At 41.0% G+C, this 20,143-nt stretch overlaps 1 protein-coding gene across 3 annotated transcripts in view; it reads right to left on the bottom strand.

Moving 5' to 3' along the window:
* Nucleotides 1-20,143, bottom strand: part of ADAMTS2 (ADAM metallopeptidase with thrombospondin type 1 motif 2) — a 189,350-nt gene that overhangs the window by 50,444 nt on the left and 118,763 nt on the right. For all 3 annotated transcript variants that reach the window (XM_062002068.1, XM_062002070.1, XM_062002069.1), the window contains one exon: nt 10,322-10,524. In XM_062002068.1, the coding sequence (XP_061858052.1) occupies nt 10,322-10,524 (203 nt within the window). The remainder of the gene's footprint in view (nt 1-10,321; nt 10,525-20,143) is intronic.

The following is a 20,143-nucleotide window of genomic DNA, read 5'->3' as shown; positions in this document are numbered from 1 at the left end:
ACAGAACTAAACATGCACACAGGGAAATCACCCTAGGAACACTGGAAAGAAAACTGCAAATACACAGAAAATGAAATGTGGATGTATAAAGATTATCTAGGAAACACTGCTACAGACAAGTGAGGCAAATGACTGTTGAAGAGGCTGATCTTAGGTACTTGGTGATGAAGACTGCATGAGACTTGGCCAAATGGCAAGGGTTTAGCTTTACAAATTAGAAGAGGCAGATGAGATTCCCTGCAAGGCAAGTGTCTTCCCTAAAACCTCTTTTCCTTGGTAAAGATTGCACCAAACTGGACTGCTTTGCTGGCTGGAGCTAAATTTAATTTATTCCTACAAAACAGATTCATTACTACAAGTTAGTAAGTATTTTTCAGAAAACCCTTCATTAGAAACATAGTAAATAATGTCCTGTTTCTTCAGTCAGCCTTAGTTTAACAGCCCATCTTTTAACTCTGTAAAAATCATTAAAGCTAAATACATCACTGTAGGTTTTGCTAAGCAATCCCTACTGACATTTTAAAGTGAATTTTAATTCATTTTATTAGTGTTTTTTTATATAGGACTTTCATTTCATGCTTGGTAAAAGTCCAAGTTTTCAGAGTCCTTAGCATCTCGTGCTGACAGTCAGGAGACCATAGCTCCAGGACAGCCTCACACCCCGTAGGGTATCTGACCAGGCACCTGGGGAATGTGCTGCAGGATGCCTGGGGTCCGGGCTTGTTGCTGGTTTCTAAGTAGATCCTTGGCTGCATGATGGTGGGTAAGGAGCCTGTGGCTATGACTGGCTTCAGGGTCTGCTATTTTCATTGCAGAGCAAAAGCAGCTGATATGTTCAGATCTGCTTTTTGTAAACAATATCTCTGAAGATTAGATCGTTTATTTACATGTCTAAATAAGACTTTAGAAGATTAACATTATATTCCAGTATTTTAAAAAGTCTTTTATTTTGACAGCCATTACTGAACACAGATTATAAAGAGGTACACGCATTTTGCTTTACAAAATTTCTGTCACCTAGGAAAAAAAGGCCCTTGCATGTTGTCAAGGGAGGCAAGGATATTAATTTGCCTCACTCTTTGAGAGCACATGCATCAAGGTTATGAGTCTGAAATAAGCTGTAAATTACCTACACATGAAACAAGTACTGAACAAAAACTCCTGTGTATAGAGGACAGCAAACACAGCATGTAAATAAGTATTTAATTAGTTCATAAAAATAATCCAAATTGCTGCACACCGCTCTCTCATTAACTCCCAGAATTTAACCTAAGCCTCTTTTAACAATAGTTGAGTAACAGAACAACCGTATCGCTGTTGCATGCCAAAAGGAAATTTGGCTTGCAAACGTTGATGGAACAGAACTGAAACACTGTTTGACTGTTCATGCAAATGACATCTAACAAACAAACTGTGAATGAACAGAAAAGCACAAGTACTGTAAAAAGCTGCTTGGTTCTCTTGGGATATGGGGTTTTCTGCAAGACAGTGGGTCAATTCAAAGCTCTGGGTCTTGGTTTCATTAATAAGGATGAGTCCAACCCCCCTTCACACAGCAGCTGAATCGAACCCTCTGTGCTTTTCTCTAAGCTAAGCAAGGGCTTTGCTAGTAATGTCTCACTGCACATAGATAACACACTGAAATAGATGCTTTTAGTTTCTTTAGCATGGCCTAAATTGCGCCTATTTATTTCACAAAGAAACAAATTTTGTTATTAAAGAAACGAGATCCAAGTGATTGAATGTTGTGCACTGAAAAGTTCATGAAAAGTGCACACACCAAAAGGGCCTCCATAGTCCCTAGCTCAGATTCTCCAAATCTCCACCTGATACTTCAACAGGAAAGCAGAGTTCAGCTAATGCCATTCATCGTATAGGGCACCAAATGACCAGCCTGTGGAACTGGAAAACTCCAGGCTCTCCTCCAACATCACTGCTGAAATGTTTGTTTCAAAGCAAAGATAATTAGACAATGATAATCAGATGTCTGTGTAATAAATACACAGACATGCAGAAATGTTTATATAGGGCTTTTACAAAACTGTATCTCCATGTGCTACAGTAGGACATCCTGGTTTGTATCAATACCAGAAAAATCAGAGTTGATCTCCTGTCGTTCTTAGATCAGTAAACCCAAAATCATGTTACTGTATAGGAAAAGAAGGTACAGACATATCATTCCAAAATCACAACTGCTGAACTGAAGGCAGTGAATGCATTAAGTCTTTTTAGTGTCCTACAGTGATTCAGCATTTATAGAAGGTGATGAAGGAGACTGGGTAAAACTCAAAGAATTCAAAGCACAGTTGAATACTGTGAAGAGACTTTCATCAAGCTATTGTAGTTCACAAACTATTTTGGGATAACTTTGGTTTATTTTTCTGGGATATTTCAAGCAAAGCAGAAGACACATTGCTATTTAAAGTTTCTGTTTAGAAATCAGGCTGGCACAGATTGGTGCTACATAAGAAAAACAAAGACTTTATTTATATTTTTTCTTCTCTCTGCTTATTTTATAATTCTTCTGCCCTGAGTGAGCTTCAAGTCAGCACAGTAAGTACGTAGAATACATCAAAAAATTCCAACTAAAGACAAGCTAAGCATCTGTGAGATGCATCATGCTCTGTAAAAGAAGCACTGCAAAGGGGTTTTTTTATGGAGCAAAGCAGGGCTCAATCCTAAAAGTGAATTTTGGAAACTGCTTTAACACAGACAGCAATAAACAGCCTGCAGTTTCGTTAGTGTCGGTGCTGAGTGGATTACCAGCTGATACAGCTGGCATGACTTTTAGGGAGAGTCAGGTGGTTCCCTAAATCTCTAATTAAACCAATGCGCAATAGAAGAAATAATCTACATATTTTGGCAAGTCTTAGGCAAACTCATTCATGTAGTCTGAAGGAGTTCCCAGCCTTGCAAACTTTGTTAGTATCTGCTGTGCAAAAGAGCCCACTCGGTCACACCACAGCTCCATCCCACTGAACCGTAAATGATGGCAGCTGAGCTCATCCCGAGGCGCATCCTCTGTGGCTCCACGCATGGCACCACACGCCTGGGTAAGCACCGCTGCCTCGGGCTCCCTGAGCACACACCCCCCATGGACATCTAACAGTTTCAACCTCTGGCTACCATCAACCTCAAACTGATCTGACCCAGCTACAACAGTCTGCAGAGGGTATATCTAACCATTTGGAGAGTGCACAATACAAGATGCATCTGGCTTCTCAGTCACCACAAACTGCTGATCCATCCAGCCCAATTAGAGTGCTCTTTGATCACCCAACATCCTTACACAACTACCGCTGCAGAAACTACTGATGGCTATATGCTCTTGATCAAGGGACTGGGCATGGATCTCTGCCAGAACGATAGTGGGGGAGCTGGAGAGCAGCAGCGCCTTCCCCACGGGATGGCAGAGCTCCTGGCAAGCCATTGTTTGAGCCCAGCCCGAGACGCAGCTCACTCATCAGATCATAATTATCTGCAGCAAAACCTCGGTGCCTGGTGGGCATCCAGTGATTGTCTATTTCTGTAAGAAAAACGGCTGTTTTGAATTACAGAATAGGAACCAGAAATGTCATGGCGGATACCAAGCACAAACTTTTGTAACTTGACCCTCCCAAAAGCGTTCCCCTCCCACTTTATTTTTCTGTGTTCCCACTTCAAACACCACTATCCTCTTTGATTTTCATCACCTCCTTTATGCTTTTGAAGATCCCAAACTAACATTTCTAACATTCTCAGAGCTTCATCTTAATCCCACAGGAGTAACATTACATCAGTTCCTCGGGTGGATAAATTATGGTCACATAGAAAGTCATCAGGCAAAATCCAGGGCTCCTGGTTTCCCTTTCTAGTCCTTACAAGGCATTTCCTCATTTCCTCAGAGAGGAATCCTTTTCTTTTCTGAAACCTTTGTTGAACGTCACAAGGAAAAAAGAATAATTAGAGCACACAACACATGTGAAACTGAAAGGTCAAACTGTGATCTCAGATTTGGAAAACATCTATCATTCTGCTCAAAACCACAGGCAACAGTTTTAGATGAGCCTGGCAATGTAAGTTGTGAAAGTGAGATAAGACTCTGGCATTTTGTATGCAAATACAAGTCTGAGTCCTGATTTACCTTCCCTGGTGTGAGAGTCAGTAGATGTTACCAAGTCCAAGTTAGCTGCTTCTGATCAAAATGAAAAACATTCCCCAGAGCAGATGTCTTGGCAAGGCACTAGGTAGCTTCGTGTTACGGGTCTCTATCTCATCTTCAACTGTAACATTGGCTTTAGAAAGGTCATAGACTTTGTTTTCTGACTTCATGACTAATTTATTTTTCTTAGTTCCTCCCTCAGGCTCTTGGAACTCCTCATTCTTGCCCACAAATCACTGCTCTGAGATTCTCTAAACACTGTAAATTATATTTGCACCAAAAGACTCAGTATTTTTCTGAATTACTGTCTCAAGGTCACTTTAGTAATATCAGGTATAGTCTAATAAAATAATGACGCAGATTCATGTATGATATTACTAGAAGGGATAGGGGTGTGGTGTCAATGCAATAAATACGACCTCTTCAAATCTAAGTGCTTTGGTTAAGAAAAGCATCCAAAATTTGAAAGCTGATACTAATTATCCATCCTCCACAACACGAACCACAATGTCACAACTCAGAAGTCTCTGACTGCAACCTTTACAGCTAAAGTTCATGTTGGTATTTGGAGTAAAGGAAAAATCTATCTTTTAAAAGCAACTACCCTCTACCTCAAGGATGACACCAAAATCAGCATGATGCTCTGCCACATACAACAGGACTGCAAGGCATATGCCAGTTAATAATAATGAGCAACACTCACCTAATTGAAACTGGAAATAATGTCTCTGGGAAGATGAGTAAAACATGTGAGAGTTCAGAGAGTGTATTTCCTGCAGGACCTCCTGAATGCCCAATCACAAGTACAACTTCCACCACAGTGTGGTAATCAAGATAATGAACAAAAATAATCTCCTGAGGCCTTTTCAGAAATTGTTCTTACTAGTCACAGCTACTGGCTTATAATGAACAGTCTAAATGCGGAGTTAACTCACATATATTTAAATTTTCAAACAAGCTGTAATTCAACTATTGACAGATGAAATCCCTCACATGAAAAGAGCTGCACTTGCGTTTGGTATTTGTAGAACTTCTTAGAGTTTGGTCAGATCTGAAGTGCACATATTGAAATAAATTGATTTGAAATAATGAGCACTGGGGCTTATGAATTATTTATTTTTTTTAATCCAGTCAGTTCTATATTACTGAAATATCCTTGCCATCTGAAAAAAACAGGCTTTTTAGTTTAAAAAGCATGAATCTGAATATAGGGTGCACCATTATTTCAAAGCATTCAATCATCACTTTCTATTTACAGCTTGAATTAAACGTGCTTTCAGGTTTTCCTCCAACTGCCAGTTAGAAACCGGTGGCATTTCTGCCCTTTCCTCTCATTAGGGAGTTGCTGTTCTGTACCTGCAAAACTTCATCCCTCATCAGCCAGAGATACAAAAGTAGAAATCTCATCTATAACAGTAATATCATGTACATCTTATTAAAGAGAATGGATAACATATTCAAGAGTGCCTCAGGGCCACAATTTCAAAGACATGTGTAGTGCTGAAAGATGCAGGTGAAAGACTCTGGGGACTTTTCAAAGCCCTCAGTTGCATAGCTCTCATTGATTTCAGTTACTCAAATTAAAAGTTGTTTAATGTATTTGTTCTGGAGTTGATATATCACTTAAAGCCTGGGAGAGGCAGAATCCTATGGGATTATTTAAAAAACTGATTCTGTCTGATTTCAAAGGCAGGTAAATGACTGAATACTTGCATAAATCTAGCCCAAAGTAAGGCAAAGATCCTATTTAAGGTCTCTCTCTCTTTGAAATAATGGCAGTTAGGCACGTATATTCTTTGAAGAGATGGGCTTTAGCATCACAAACATTTTGCCTGCACATCCATTACAAAGATTTAACAGAGGCTAACCCTTAAATATTGCAACATCATACCATTTACAGTAATGTAAAAGAAATTAAAGACTTTTGCCCCTGAAAATTGTCAAAATATTTTTAAAAATACATATTTTGTAGACAAATTCATCCCCAAAACACACAAGGATGACAACTGCCTGCATTAGAAAATGAGGTAGTTGAGGAATTGAATAATATTGGGGAGGAATAAAGACAATGGATACAAGAAAAAGCTAAAACAGTAGCCTCACTGGAAAAAAAACCCTCTACAATTTGAAAAGGGGAATGAAAGCTGAAGACTTAAAGTCAAGATAGAAGAAGCCAAAACATTCAAAACCATTTGGAACTGAACTTATTTCATGACACTTTTTGCTGTCTGAAATGGTCAAAATACTCTAAGGTCATATATTCTACTACAGCCTCTATTTTGAAGCTACCCATCCTGGATGTGTCCCTAAACACAGGATTGTAGAGACTCTAATCAATACCGCAGGGTAAACCTACAGGTGAGTCTCAGGACTGCTGCTCTTCCATAGCAGGAAGCAAATGTTTTGCTTAATGCTAAAAACTATTTTTAACAGGATTACGAAATGATCAGAGAACTTCAGCCCTGGGGCTGGCTACTACCAATACCCACTTTAGCTCAATAACACCCATTCAGCACCCAGCTCCTCCTCCCAAAGCATCCTGCAGTGAAAACCTTTTGTTTCCCAAGGAACAAGATAATTCTCCAATGCTGCTTTTAGCCTTGGGCTTTTCTAATATTTCCAAACACTTCTACAAGCAGATAAAATCCTCAGGATTTTCAGCCACCTTCCTGATGAAATTACTTTCCACGTTCTTGAGTGAACTACAGAGCTCCAAGATACCACCCAAATCTCACTCCTCTGTTGCAATGCTCCTGCAAGCTATAAATACAAAGTTAATTTGTGCAATGTGTGGGCTCACGCTTGGAAATGCAGAGGACTGTGCAAGTTAATATCCTCCCCAGGAAAAAAACACAGCATGACATATAAAAGAAAATGGTGCAAGCAAGAGGCAGCTGAAGGTCTCTAAAATGAAAACAATGCATATTTTCCAAAGATGGGCTGACTGTCCTGATGGTGCTGAGCACAGAAAAGAGACGATGTCAAGAGAAACCAGAGATTTTGTATGAGGAAATGACTGGAGGATGAAAAGGGGGTGGCAAGAGGCCGAGCTCACTGTGGTGAAAGGGCTGGCGTGCAGTCAGCCAGTACATGGCTGCAGCCCAAAGCATTAAAAATCCTCTGGCGTCTATCACCATTCGTTTGGGAGTGACTTAATTTCCAAACTTTGGGATAAATATTAGCACAGCTATTCAAGATAGCCAGGACACCCGGCCCTGTTTTTTCTCAATTTATGGCTTTTAGGTGTGGACTGTAACACTTAAGCAGCACAAAACAGATTTACTGAGTAGGCCTTTGCACTGGGCTTGAAAAAATACATTGTTTTGGTTGGGTTGGCGGTAGGGTTCCACCCAAGATCCCTGGGAAAAGTTAATTAAGGACAATCGCTCACGCCATCACACACAGTGAAATCAAGCAAAGCGGGGAGAAGCAGCCATAGTGGGAGCTGCTTCTGGGAAAGTAATGTCATGCCTCCAGGAGCTTGGGCATAAGGGCAGATTCACCTGGGATTTATTTCATTTTTGGAATGACAGAAATTCAACTTTTTGATCACCCTCTTCCACTATTAAATTTTTCCACCGTTATTTTATTTACTTACTATGCACTATTTGATTTAATGCTCACTGTCTTGCTACTGTACAAAGCTAATGAATGACATCCATGAAACCAGCAGGGTACACACAATCTGATGGTTCTGGTAGGATCTTCCACCAGATTTAAAAGACAGATGGAATTTTTTGTAGCTGTCACTTCTTTTTCAGCTACCCTTGGGACCTATGCATTTCATTGGAAACATACTGCATACATGTAACCTCTAACAGCTTGAGACATCAAGCATTTTTATACTGGGCCCATTTTCTACAAAAAACCCACAACTTACAAATTCTCAAGGAGGTAGAAGAGAGGACAATGGGGGAGTCATGGTGTGAAGGAGACCAAAGCAACAGTCTACACAGAAATACACTTTGCAACCATCTAGCAATGAGAACAAGAGTTGGAGGAGCTGTCAGCTGGAGATACACTTCTAAGAGGAAGGAGAAGTTCTGCACTGTGATGTACCTTGACATGATACAGGTCCCCAGCATCATCCGGTATATGAAGTAACCTCTTGCCTTTCTATACTGGAGCAATGCTTGGACAGCTCTGGAAACGTACCTGGTGACCATCACCCACTCCTCTGCCAAAATACAGACTCTAGAAACCAGCTGAGATTTGAAGGAGGAAAGAGCAGGACAACACCGATGACTGCCAAAGACTATACAAAGCCTCCTCAAGAGGCCTTGTGGACTTCAAACAGCTCCTCCTATTTGGACACAAGGCAAGGGACACATCCTCAGTCCCCAGAAAACATATTTCTACCTCAAATCTCCCAACAGAACAACTATCACTTGTGCCAACATGTTACAGCCCTGTGGGTACGGTTACACAGGCTGCACTTTCTAAACCACTTGCAGAGACAGCATGCTTAGGAGTTGTTATTTCTTACAATTTGTGTGTTGGATGGTTTGCTAAAATTAGAAAAAAATATATTGCAGAGCTGGAACATTTATGACTTCTTTACCATTACTGTATATTTTAATTCTTAAAAATAGATTTAAGTGTCATGATAAGTAAAGAGTCCTGTTTAATCTGTTTCAGCCTGTTTGCCACATTCTGGGTTTGGCCCGGTTGGCTTGTTAATTTAGAGATGTATAAAACCATCTGTTTCACTGTAGACTTTGTTTTAAGCCTCAGAGGAAACAAACCACACAAATAAATTGAATTTACTATGTCATTTCTGTTAGAACATACATATTTACAGCCATCAGAGCAGACACTAGTACCCTATAACTAGTGTTAGTACAGGTTTTTAACTACTTACAATACTGTTATAAAAAGGCACCACAATTGAATTTATATCACACAAGGGATTTTCTTAAATTATAGTCCACCTCTCAATTCAAGAGAAAAACAGTGACATTCTACACATTGTTAAAAGACTGTCATAAAGACAGAAAAAAAGGAAGCTTTATAATTTAAAAAAACGTATCTTGGAAAAAAATACATTCCAGGCAAATGTACCTATTAGTCTGGATTTCTGTCCACATGTCTACCTCTGTGGTTTGTAACACCAAGAAGTCACCTACAGAAGTCCAATCTCTCGCATGAGTATAACTAAGTCAGTCTTACTCTATTTGTCAAAACCAGGGCAGACCTAAAACTTTTTACTCAGCAATATTTCACTAAGAACACATGTTCACTGAACCTTAAGGTTTTACAGAAATGTGTTTCATTGAGAAGAAACTCCTGCTCCAGATGAGAATGAGAAGGATGACAATCATCCCCAAACTGGTTGTCTTTGTGAAGGGAGCTACCACTCACTTCTATTTTTTGTCCAGAGAATAAAACATATTTTAATTGGAGATTTAATATTTTTAATGGAGATGACTTTTCAAAACTCAATTCTTCTCCCACAGAACAGAGCTCTTGCTTACTGACCAGGCTACTAGAGGGCTGCTGGGTCTGCTATGTTGATATTTAGAATGAATACATTTCTTCCAAATACAGTATTCTCTGGTGTCTCCTTTCACCACTACTACACTGTTGCACAGACTATAGTTGTGAAGATTAAATATTTAACTAAGGAAAACTAAAGATGTCAGCCATGGAGTTAATAGAAAATCAATTTGAGAAAGTTCAGTGATACACTGTAAAACATTTTAATGGAGGGTGAACAAGGAGTAAGGCGAGTGGCCTGGGACCTAAAGTGGCTGTTGAGAAATCAAAGAATTTGAGAAGTTTTAAAAAATATATAAACCAATCAAAGTTTCTAATAGAATCTATTTGAAGGCAGTTCTCCAAACCATGTTTTCCAGCAGGGAGCACAGATTTGAATGAATTCTACAGCTAAAACATTATGACTCCCAATAACCCGAGCCCCTGACCCTGTGCCCCCATCTGCTAAAGCACAGAAGCAGGACTTTGAACATTGTAGAGTCCCACAGCCAGCTTCTTCCTTGGCCTCTTTATCTTCTTTTCCTTCCCCACTTCTGGCTTCTCTGAAAGTGGCCTGGATTCTCCTCCCATTTTATCTCCTGCCATGAGAAGAATCTCTTATGTCTTATTTAAATGGCTAAATGAACCTACATTCACTGTCCTTTCAGTGCCTTCCCACAGCGCAGTTAGTGGGGTCGTACTCACAATATTCATCAGTGTCAGCAGGTACTTCTGAACATGTTCCTTCCCATGGAACTGAACAACTGAGTCATCAACCCCCAGAAGGACTTCAATATTGTAGTCATCCTCTGTCGCATGCCTTCGATGGCGCTGTCTTGATCTATGCACCTGGTCTTCAATAAAGCTCAACGCGCTGTCGAGACTGTCCAAGTTTGTGAGGTTAGCCGCTGAAATCAAACACACAAACGAGTTATCAACCAAGAGAGGCTCAGGCTCGGGTCTCAGCTAAGCTGGTTTAAATCTGAGGTAGCAGTGTTTGTTATGTTCTATGTGATATGCAACAGCATTAGTTTCACTTTATGTCAATTAAAAATTACCTAAATGATAGAGAAATCTGACTCCAAAGATTTTTACTTTTCAAAGTAAAAGCAATACTTTCCACAAAGTAATAATGCATAACAATATAATGGAGCAGTGGAACAGTCTGGCCAGGGAGGGTGTGGAGTGTCCTTCCCTAGAGGTCTTAATAGCTGACTGTACACGTTCCTGTGTGATCTGATCTAGGTTGACCTGCTTCTGCAGGTAGGTTGTACCAGATGATCTCTAAAGGTCCATTCCAACCTCTACCATTCTATGACTCTATGAACAAATATAACGGCAAATGGAGAGCAGGTGATGCCAATGTCTTGATGAGGAGAATGGAGCTGCTTGTAGTAAAATGCTTGTTGCTTAAAAATACTTGAAACAAAAAATACACCCTTCAAGGGTCTTGTACTACCAAAGATATCCTCCATTTCAGAACAATTAAAGATCAATGCCACACTTCAAAATCTGATCTTATTGCTCACAGGATACGCCAGAATTCTGCTTCAAGGCAAGTACAGTTGCCAATATAGTCTTTCTCTAGGTGGGTAGTAACAAACTGTCCTGAGTCAGCATAATAGCTTCACTCCTAGATCAACACACACAATTCAACAGTAGTGACATGGTTCCTCTCTATTATTAGAACTCAGGAACACATTTTAAATATGAAATTAATTGATTTATAGTCACATTCCTCATTTTTAATAGCTTTTCATCCTTTGTTCCCAATTTGCCTTGTCACTTTGCATTATGGTATGTCAAAAACCAATCTGTTGGGCACAATAGTAGCCAACTTCATTATTAACGGTTTCTAAAGTCCCTGTGATATGAAAAGCACATTCTCTGACCAGGCGGGATACAGTTATCGTGGCACCTACCTACTAAAAATTAACATGAAAATATGGAATCTTGACATTTCACCCCATAGAATAACAATGATTAGCTAATATCATTACTATTTGCATTACAAGAGGCCTGGAAGCCCCACTGAGAACCTCTTGATTTCAGAAAATGGCAAGAAAAGACTTACTCAGAGAGGTGAAGAATAGCAGTGAGGGTGCTGTGGATTGATCAAAGGCTCCCAGTGCTTAGTTAACAGAAACATAATAGGAAGCAAAGGGAGGAAGCTAAAACCATCACTTTCAAAGCAGAAATAAGACACAACTCTTGAAAATGTTACAAAAGCTGATTCTCCATTTTCATTTATTGAAGTTTTCACATCAAAACTGGCTGCTTGGGAAGGGATGAATGAGTCAACAGATCATGGCTCATTACAAGAACATCTGTGTTCTTGCCTTAAGACCATTGCCTCAGGCTGCTGTGTCAGAACGTCCTGGGTAAAGTGCAGCTCAGAGTCCACCACGGATCCCCACTGTTGTGACAACACCATACCAATGTCTACAGCCTCCAGCTACCAAGAGAGAGGTACACTGGGCCTCCCCAGCCCCTACTGTAGCATCCCTTAAAGCCCCCTGCTTCAGGCTGTGCTTTGTCAGTACAATGCCCAAGGTGGTGAGATGTTTGTCTCTGAACCTCCTAGAAGAGACCTGCAGTCAAAGGACAGTCCCTGAAAGACACACTTGCCTGGGCAGCTTTTTATCATTTTTCTACCAAGCTTCAAAGACATGCTTGTCACATGATCCCCAGCTGCATGCCACTGCACTGCCCTGGCAGAGCTCCACTTGCTCACTGGACAGACAGAAGGCCCTATGTGAAGGTTCTGCATCTCCGTGGAGCCACAGTGCCCTTCTCCTAGGAGGACTGCATTTAATGCAGCTAATAGGCATAACCCCCATGTTCTCACTGCCAGCCTCAGGGCTCCCAGCACTTTCTGTTCCTGGGGCTGTAAGTTTTTTTTAATTACTCTGGTCAGAATCCATGATTCAGCATGAAAATTCACTCTTCATGCAGAGACCAGCTGTCACTCCCAGGTTTGCTGTGAAGAAAAGAACGGGTCTGGTCTTGCAGCAATAGAGAAAGCTCTTTATCAGGGCTCAAAACCTGCCAAGCAGTCATCCTATCTCATGGTTTATTCCACTAGGAAAACTTCAGTGTTAATGGTTGCTAGGACCCAGAATTAACTGCTTGGCTATCACAGTGGTCTCAGGGGATTCACTAAGAGATCATGGAGTAATCATACATTCATGATCTGTAAGGCAAATCACCGTTTCTGTAGTTTGACTGTAAATCTTAAAAGTTATCTAGAAAAGTAAGACCAAGGTGTCAGGGGCTGCAGGTCATGTTCTCAATCTGTTGCTCCAAAAACCATAGTCATCAGCAGCAAGGCCAAAGCTATCAGACCTGCTATTGCAGAACAACAGTGCCGGGCAGGTGGGGAGCCTGAGCCCTGTGTTGCAGTAGCTCTGCTGGCTGAGGGGGAAGCTACTTAGTGACTGGTTGGCTGTCAAGGTATCTAGAGCGTCTGCACTTTCATTTCTTTGCCTTATGTGTAAAGTCAAACTAACCCCTAGTGCTATATCTCTACTCCTGCTATGAGCAAATCAGCCAGAGGCAAAATGTGATCCCTACCATTCTGCAGTGAAAACTGTCGGTCCTCCCTCTTTGCTCCTCACTTTATCACATTACAGCCCTTACAGCCCTGCCTACTCCTGAGAAAAGTTATCAGAAAGTTCCCTGGAAGTCATCTCACTGCCAGTGGGTGCCAAATGACTACTTGACATTTTGCTTGGAGCATAAAAATTCCCCACACCCACATTTTCCTTCACATCTTGAGTGTTACCCCCTCGAGACAACATGCCCAGTGGGCACTGGCACCTCTGAGGCACCAACCTGATGTGCTTCCCAGCAGAGAGTGAGCTGCACCTGCTCCAGCTGGCACAGGAATCATCCCAAGACCAGCAACGCAGCTGAAAACATTTACAAAAGTAGTTGCAAGACTTTTGATTCATATCCCAACTTCCCACTAAATGTCCTTTCTAGGGAGGCTCTCCTGGGACAGCCAGGGATGCCTCCACACACAGCCTGACCACATATCACACAGACAACTCCTCTGGCACTGCTCTGTCTCAGTCTCCTGGATGATGAGTTGCCAGATTTTCTGGCCCATGTTGTGTTATTCCCTCATTGGATTTGCTCCAAAATGACACATATCCAAATCAAATTAATACCTGTATCTTAACAAAAAGGAAGTGAAACAAAATTTCACTTACAAAGAGTAAATAAAACTGTCCTGTTTTGGTATCTCAACTCCCCTTAGTCAATATCAGTAACTGTTGTATCATTGTACTGTTAACAACATACTAGAAAAGCTCAAGAGAAAAACTCAAATTATGCAGACACCAAATCTCTTCACATTTTCCATGTTACCATCCTTCTGATCATCCCTGCACTTTGCACAATAACATCATAAAAGTCATGTCAAATCACACTGTTTTACTAAACCAGCCCAACACCCCTCCATCAGATAATCATCTTCAGCAAGTTTTGCCAAATCAACGCATCAGCCACTAATTATTGGTGCCAACTTTGTTCTCCATCTCCCAAGAGCAGACATTTGCAGGGGCTAACAATAGCCTGTGTTGAAACCTCCTTGTTCCCGCTGGGAAAAATTCACATTTGTGAAAATTAACCACTGAGAGACAAGGCTGTATTTTTCTCTTGTGCTGCTCATCCAGAATAAATCAAAAGGACAGCAGCACTGTAACAGTTCACCCAAAAATCCTTAAAAAAACCCCTCCTTTTTTCTAAAGCCAGCTAAAACTTCACTGGTATTTCAGTGATTTTTCTCCTAACACTGCAGACTATCTTCCAGTGAAGAAATAAAAAGTACCCAAGTTGTTGACAGAAGAGAAGCCTGTGCTTCTGGCTTAAGCATAAAATCAGGAGTCAGGTTGCCTGGCTTGTGCTCTCACCTCTGACACAAACTCTGCCTGCGGTGCTGGGAGATGCAGAAGGCAGCTGAGAGCTGGGCAGCTGAACTGTGCTGTGTGTGCACAGTCCCACTCAATGCAGCAGCCTGGGATGAGGTTTTTTGGGTGTCCTTCATTTTTGCTCGTATTTAATGCAGGAAAGTGATTCTAACTGCACCTAGGCAGCAAAGTCCTAGTAATTTGCTGACTCGAGAACCAGACAACGTCCCCAGCTGTGACAGCCCCAGTGATGCACTAATATATCCATAGTACATAAAAACATAAAGAGGACAGGTCTTTATACTGTGCAGGTGCCGACTGCTTATAGCATTATATGTCATACAAGATCCCTCTTCCTCTGCTTCCTTCTCCTGAGTAACGTGCAATATAATGATCTTTTATCTAAACTGTTCCATTTTTAGTCTGGTATTTAATTTTTTGCATCTGTGCTCTACTTGAGCTTTCACGTTTGCTGGGACCAGAGGCCTGAACACCTAGTACGGTGGCAGCATCGTGTAGCCTGGCTCTGGTCCCCACCTCTAGATGGGGAAAATTCACATTGACACAAATACCAGTTTTGCCTTTAAAAGTCTTCAGAAGAATTCTCCATGTGTGACAGTTTGGGATACCAGACAACACCTTATTTTCTGGCAATTTTTGCCTTGCTTATTAATCTTTGATATCACGTGCTTTACAGAAACCTAATGACGTGACATCTCCTGATTCTGCCTTACTCATCAAGGCAGGCAAAGCTCAAACAGATGCTGTGAGTTACTGAAGCATGAACATGCTGCCTGCCACGAAAACTGCCTCTCCCTGTGTTTCTGTCACTCCCTTTAGGATATCCACCAAAAGCACAGTTGCTAGCTTGTGATCTTGCTTTGTTTTTTCATGATCCCTTTCAAAATGCTCAGGGGAATATGGCTGCACCTACAGCTCTTAAAGAGTGCCTTGTGAAACTACTGCACTTTAATTATATCAGCTTTAGGGTTCCACGATCTCACAGCAGCCATATCATCCTAATAAAGCAGTTGCATATTTTTTACCTCCAATTTCTGGTAATGGGAAGGGAACTTTCTGGTGAGCCCAGAGCAGAGACCAGGACAGGCAGCCAGGAGACTGAATCACATGTCATGTTCACAGTCATCATCTGCAGCTTGTCAGCACAACTCACTGGAATTTCTTTCCAAACAGAAGTGTGCAGCATACTGACTGGCCAGCCACCATTTCAAATGCAGCTTGTTTGCTCTTGCAGACACTTCATCTATCACAGCAGGAGCAGACAAACACCTGAGCTGACTGCTGAGCATCTTCTCTGCAAGGCTCAGTACTTCTGAAGTGCCTTTTAGCCACTGATCCCCATTCCTGGGACACAGTCCCAAAATGATTCCCGTCTTCCTGCTCCTTTATGCGGCTTGCTGCAAACCACCAGCTTTTTTGTTGTTTGGGTTGGGCTTTTTTTTTCTTTTTAACTGCAGTGCCTCAGTCTGAATTCCAGTGAAGCACACCTGGAGCCCATCCTGTTGCAGTTGCCAGCATATCTGCACGTGCAGCACTGCGATGGCACAGAAGCACAGGGTACTCACCCCTGCTCAGCGGCACTGCAGCTGGCGCCAGTGCCACTCCAAGCCTGTGACTGCGATCTCAGCATGGGCGTGAGGCCATGCATCCATCACTTGGTGTTGCAAATGCAGGAGGAACACGGCAGGAGGCTGTGTGGTAGGGAAGCAGAAGGAGAAAGGGTGGACTTGCTTTAGCTCTCAGCTTCCCACTGCTAAAGTACATCTGCACCTCTGGAAAAGTACCAAACGCCCTCGACAGCTTGACAAAGAACTGCTCTTTTGGGAATTGCACTTTAAATCACAAGTCATCTTTCTGTAACGCTCCCTGCCACTCGCATGCTGTTGGCTTCTGTTGTGTCTGTCCTCTGTGATCAACTGTCTCCCCAATTAGCCCTCAATTAGCCTTTTCGTGTATTCTACCAATATCCTCATTTGTTTTCCATGGTAAATTGAAGCCCAGCCCATGGAGGTTAGAGGCAACAATGAGCAGTCAACAAATCTTGCTTTTCATCCCTTGGCAATTTTTTCTCCCATTTTTAAGTTCCTCAGTTTGGGGTTTTGTTTTTCATTCCAGACACACACAATCGTGATGTGTTTTGTTCATTTGCTAATCAATAGTTCCTCTAAGTTTTAACTTCTTTTAAAAAAATTATTTCTGCTGGTTTACAGCCCTGCTCACCTTCTTCTTTGCTTTCTTGTTTCCTTTTCCAAATTTCCTCTGTTTGTCTTTCTTCTCCCCCTTAACCATCCTGTTCAGCTATGCTGGTCTTTCATAATTTATAAACCCCTTTCCCATACTACAATCTGCTTTTGGACCCTTCTGCAATAGATCATTCATAAGAAAACTGGGGAAATCCAGCAAGGTGAATTAAAGTGGCAGAGAGCATTGTGAGGTGAAAGCAAATTGAAAGAGGTCCAAACAAGAGAAGCAAATCAAACACAGTGCACTGGGTACACGAAACAAAGTTTAAGAGGCATCCCCGAGGAGGACACTGCCTCAACACAATTTTAACTTAGAGCTCAATTTTCACAGGATTATTGTGTTATCTTGAATCACAGGTTAAAACAGCAGCTGTCACTTGATAAATCCGTAACCAGGAGCAATTATTGCAGCAGAACTCTCTTTGGGTGTGTGTTCAAATTCTTCTTCTTCCACTTTTTTACATAAATCAAAAGCAAGACCACACTAGTAGTCTGAAGACCAGGCATGCGCCAGGCATCCTCACCAAGGTTATGAATCTTCATCCTGTCCTTATCTGCAAAGAAACAGCAATTCAAAAGGAAATTTTTGGGCTGCATGCCTTGTTAACCATATGATCTCATTATGAGCTCCCTACCTCTTAATTTACAGTAATGCCGTTTCCAGTCAAATCACATTTTAACAGAGAGCTTGCTCCACCTTTCATCTGTCTGGGGAAAGTTTGACATGGGTAAGCTGGGCTGGGCTCTCAAAAACTAGGTCTCAGGCTTCAGCTGCAAGAAGGACAGCAGATACGGCAGCTGAACTGCTGGAATGATCTGGTCATAGCATTTGAACTCAGGAGGAGTTCAAAGTATTTAATAGTATTTCAAATACTGTATATTTCAGCCTTTATAAAGCAATTCTTGTAAACTTCTAGGGGCAAAACAATTGTCACATATTTGCAGAATGAATGCATATTCTTGCAAACACAGGCACAATCATTGTTCCCTTTCTTTCTCATAACTTATGAAACAGTACAGTGTCTTTAAAACTCAGGACATGTCCAAGTGTCTGCTCAAATCAGACTTACAAACAGCAACGAAGCTGAAATCTACCGAAGTGGCAAAACAGAGAACTTTCAAAACTGAAAAAGAAGGGAAAAAAAAGAAAAAACAAAGTCTTTTCCAAAAGATAAACCAATTAGTGCAATGACAATGGCCAGGTGGACACCGTGGCAAATGGCCAGGCAAGAGGCACTAAGAATAACCACAGCTGCATGTTGCCAAGGAGATATTTTCTGGCATGTCACAACAAAGAGAAAATACAATACTAAACAGTAAAATACAATACTAAAAAGTAAAGTTGAAAACTAAATTCATCTCATCAGGGCCACAGTCACACAATGAATAATATAAAGATGAGAGATAATTGCGCTGTTAAAAGATTTTGTGAGTGGAAGGTAACAGAATACCCCAGGCTAAACCTCCCCTCTTTTTCTTTTTTGCAAAATAGTGAAGCATATTGTGTTACAACTTTAACTTTCATATCACAACTTAATAGTCAAAAAGGGAAATGAAGGAATGGCTATCCAGCCAGGCAAACCAGTGTGGGTAACCTGGTTGAAATGGAGCTTTTTGAGAACGGATCATAATTTTTTCCCAACTGAAAAACTCACCCTTTGGAAAATTTTCAGGTATTAACCTCACTACTACAGACACAGGTTTCACAATTTAGCATCAAACAGTGACTGAGCAAGTTGTTTGTTACTCAGTGCTTAAAAGTAAGCTCAAAAAGAATGGAAAAAAAGCTGTCTGTAGAACATTAATTTATGGGCCACCTTATAAGTTTCACTGACTTAATTGATTGCATCTGGAAAATGCTTATCTTGCAAGTATTTTGGCAAGTCATTGTAATACATTGGCCTGTATTGCAGAGCTGGTGACTTGCAAAACATTGCTTGACTTTTCACTTTCCACCTGTCTAGAGAGCCCACAGCTGCCCTAGGAAAAGGACTCTGTCCCTCACAAGCCCTCAAGCTCCTATGCAAAGTGGGCTTTGTTCTACACGACTCATGTAGAGCTACAAAGGGAGTTTAATGCTCTCAATCTCATTTGCAGATAATGCATAATTAATTAAACTGCAGATTTCAGCCACGTCTCCACGCAGGCACTTGGCGTACAGCCACAGCTCCAGGAAGCTGTTCAAGCCCCAGAGATCCCACCTGAAGTCCCAAATGCAGAGCTTTCTTGCTTCTCTTTTAGCAGAGGATCAGGATCTGACCCACAACTTACACATCCTGACCAGGCTTTAACAAAATGTTTATGGACTACTTGAGTCCAAGTCTGCCACCGAGATACTTAACATCCATTCCATATTCCAAGCATGATTAAATTACAGCAAATTAGCACATTAAGTAAGCTGCCTAGCTGACCTCCTGGCTTTGTAGGTGACATGTCTAACAATCCCACTTGAATTTTTAACAGAATGAAATGTCAGACTATGGTAACAGGATCTGAATAACAACAGGTTACAGGGGATGGCAGTTGTCTTTCCATTGGCCAACTATTCTGCAAAAAAGGGAACATAAGTTTAATCACAGTTTAACAAACAAACATTACAGAACACACCGGTAAAAACCAAACCAAACCAAACCAAAACCAAACCAAACCAAACCAAACCAAACCAAAACAACCCCTCCCCTCGAAATTAAAAAAAAACTCAAAACATAAACCAAAATAAATTCCCAGCCAGGACAGTAGGGTGAGAAGAGAGGGAAAAGATGAAGAGATAAATAAAATAGCCATACATTGTTAGAAATACTACTGAAAAATAATGGCTGAAGCAAACATGAATCTTTCAATGCTTTTTAGCTATAACTACAGAGCTACAAATCTTGCCTTTGGATAATGTTTCAAAGTGGAATTATTCCATCCTTGTAAAAGGGGGGCTCTTTGTCAGGTATAAAGTTTCACAAAGTTGTAAATGATACAATTAACTGTCAATGTCAAGTATAACAAACATAGCATAAATCTTATCAGTGTAAATAATGTATCACACAAGTGACAATGCAAACAGCTCCTCTTCTTCTATATAATCATAATGATCTTTTAATTAGACAAAGTAAACAATCTGCTTGTTTCACCTTGTAAAGAAAAGCTCAGCAAGAAAGTTTTCCAAATTCTAAGGTGAAAAACATGTGCAACTTGAACTACCTTTAAGTTCAACTTCTTGTACATCTCAGAATGTTATGCAGAAATCAGCAATCAGTCAGAAAAGAACAAATGTTAATTTGAGTGTCACAAGAGGAAAACATGATCCGGGTAGTCTGAGCGATGGCAATGTGACGTACGATGCCTTGGCTACTCACACT

This window comes from Colius striatus, chromosome 9 (genome assembly GCF_028858725.1).
Source record: "Colius striatus isolate bColStr4 chromosome 9, bColStr4.1.hap1, whole genome shotgun sequence".
Lineage (NCBI taxonomy): Eukaryota > Metazoa > Chordata > Aves > Coliiformes > Coliidae > Colius > Colius striatus.
Note: the sequence above shows the minus strand (reverse complement) of the source record. Positions and strands in the feature narration are given on the sequence as shown.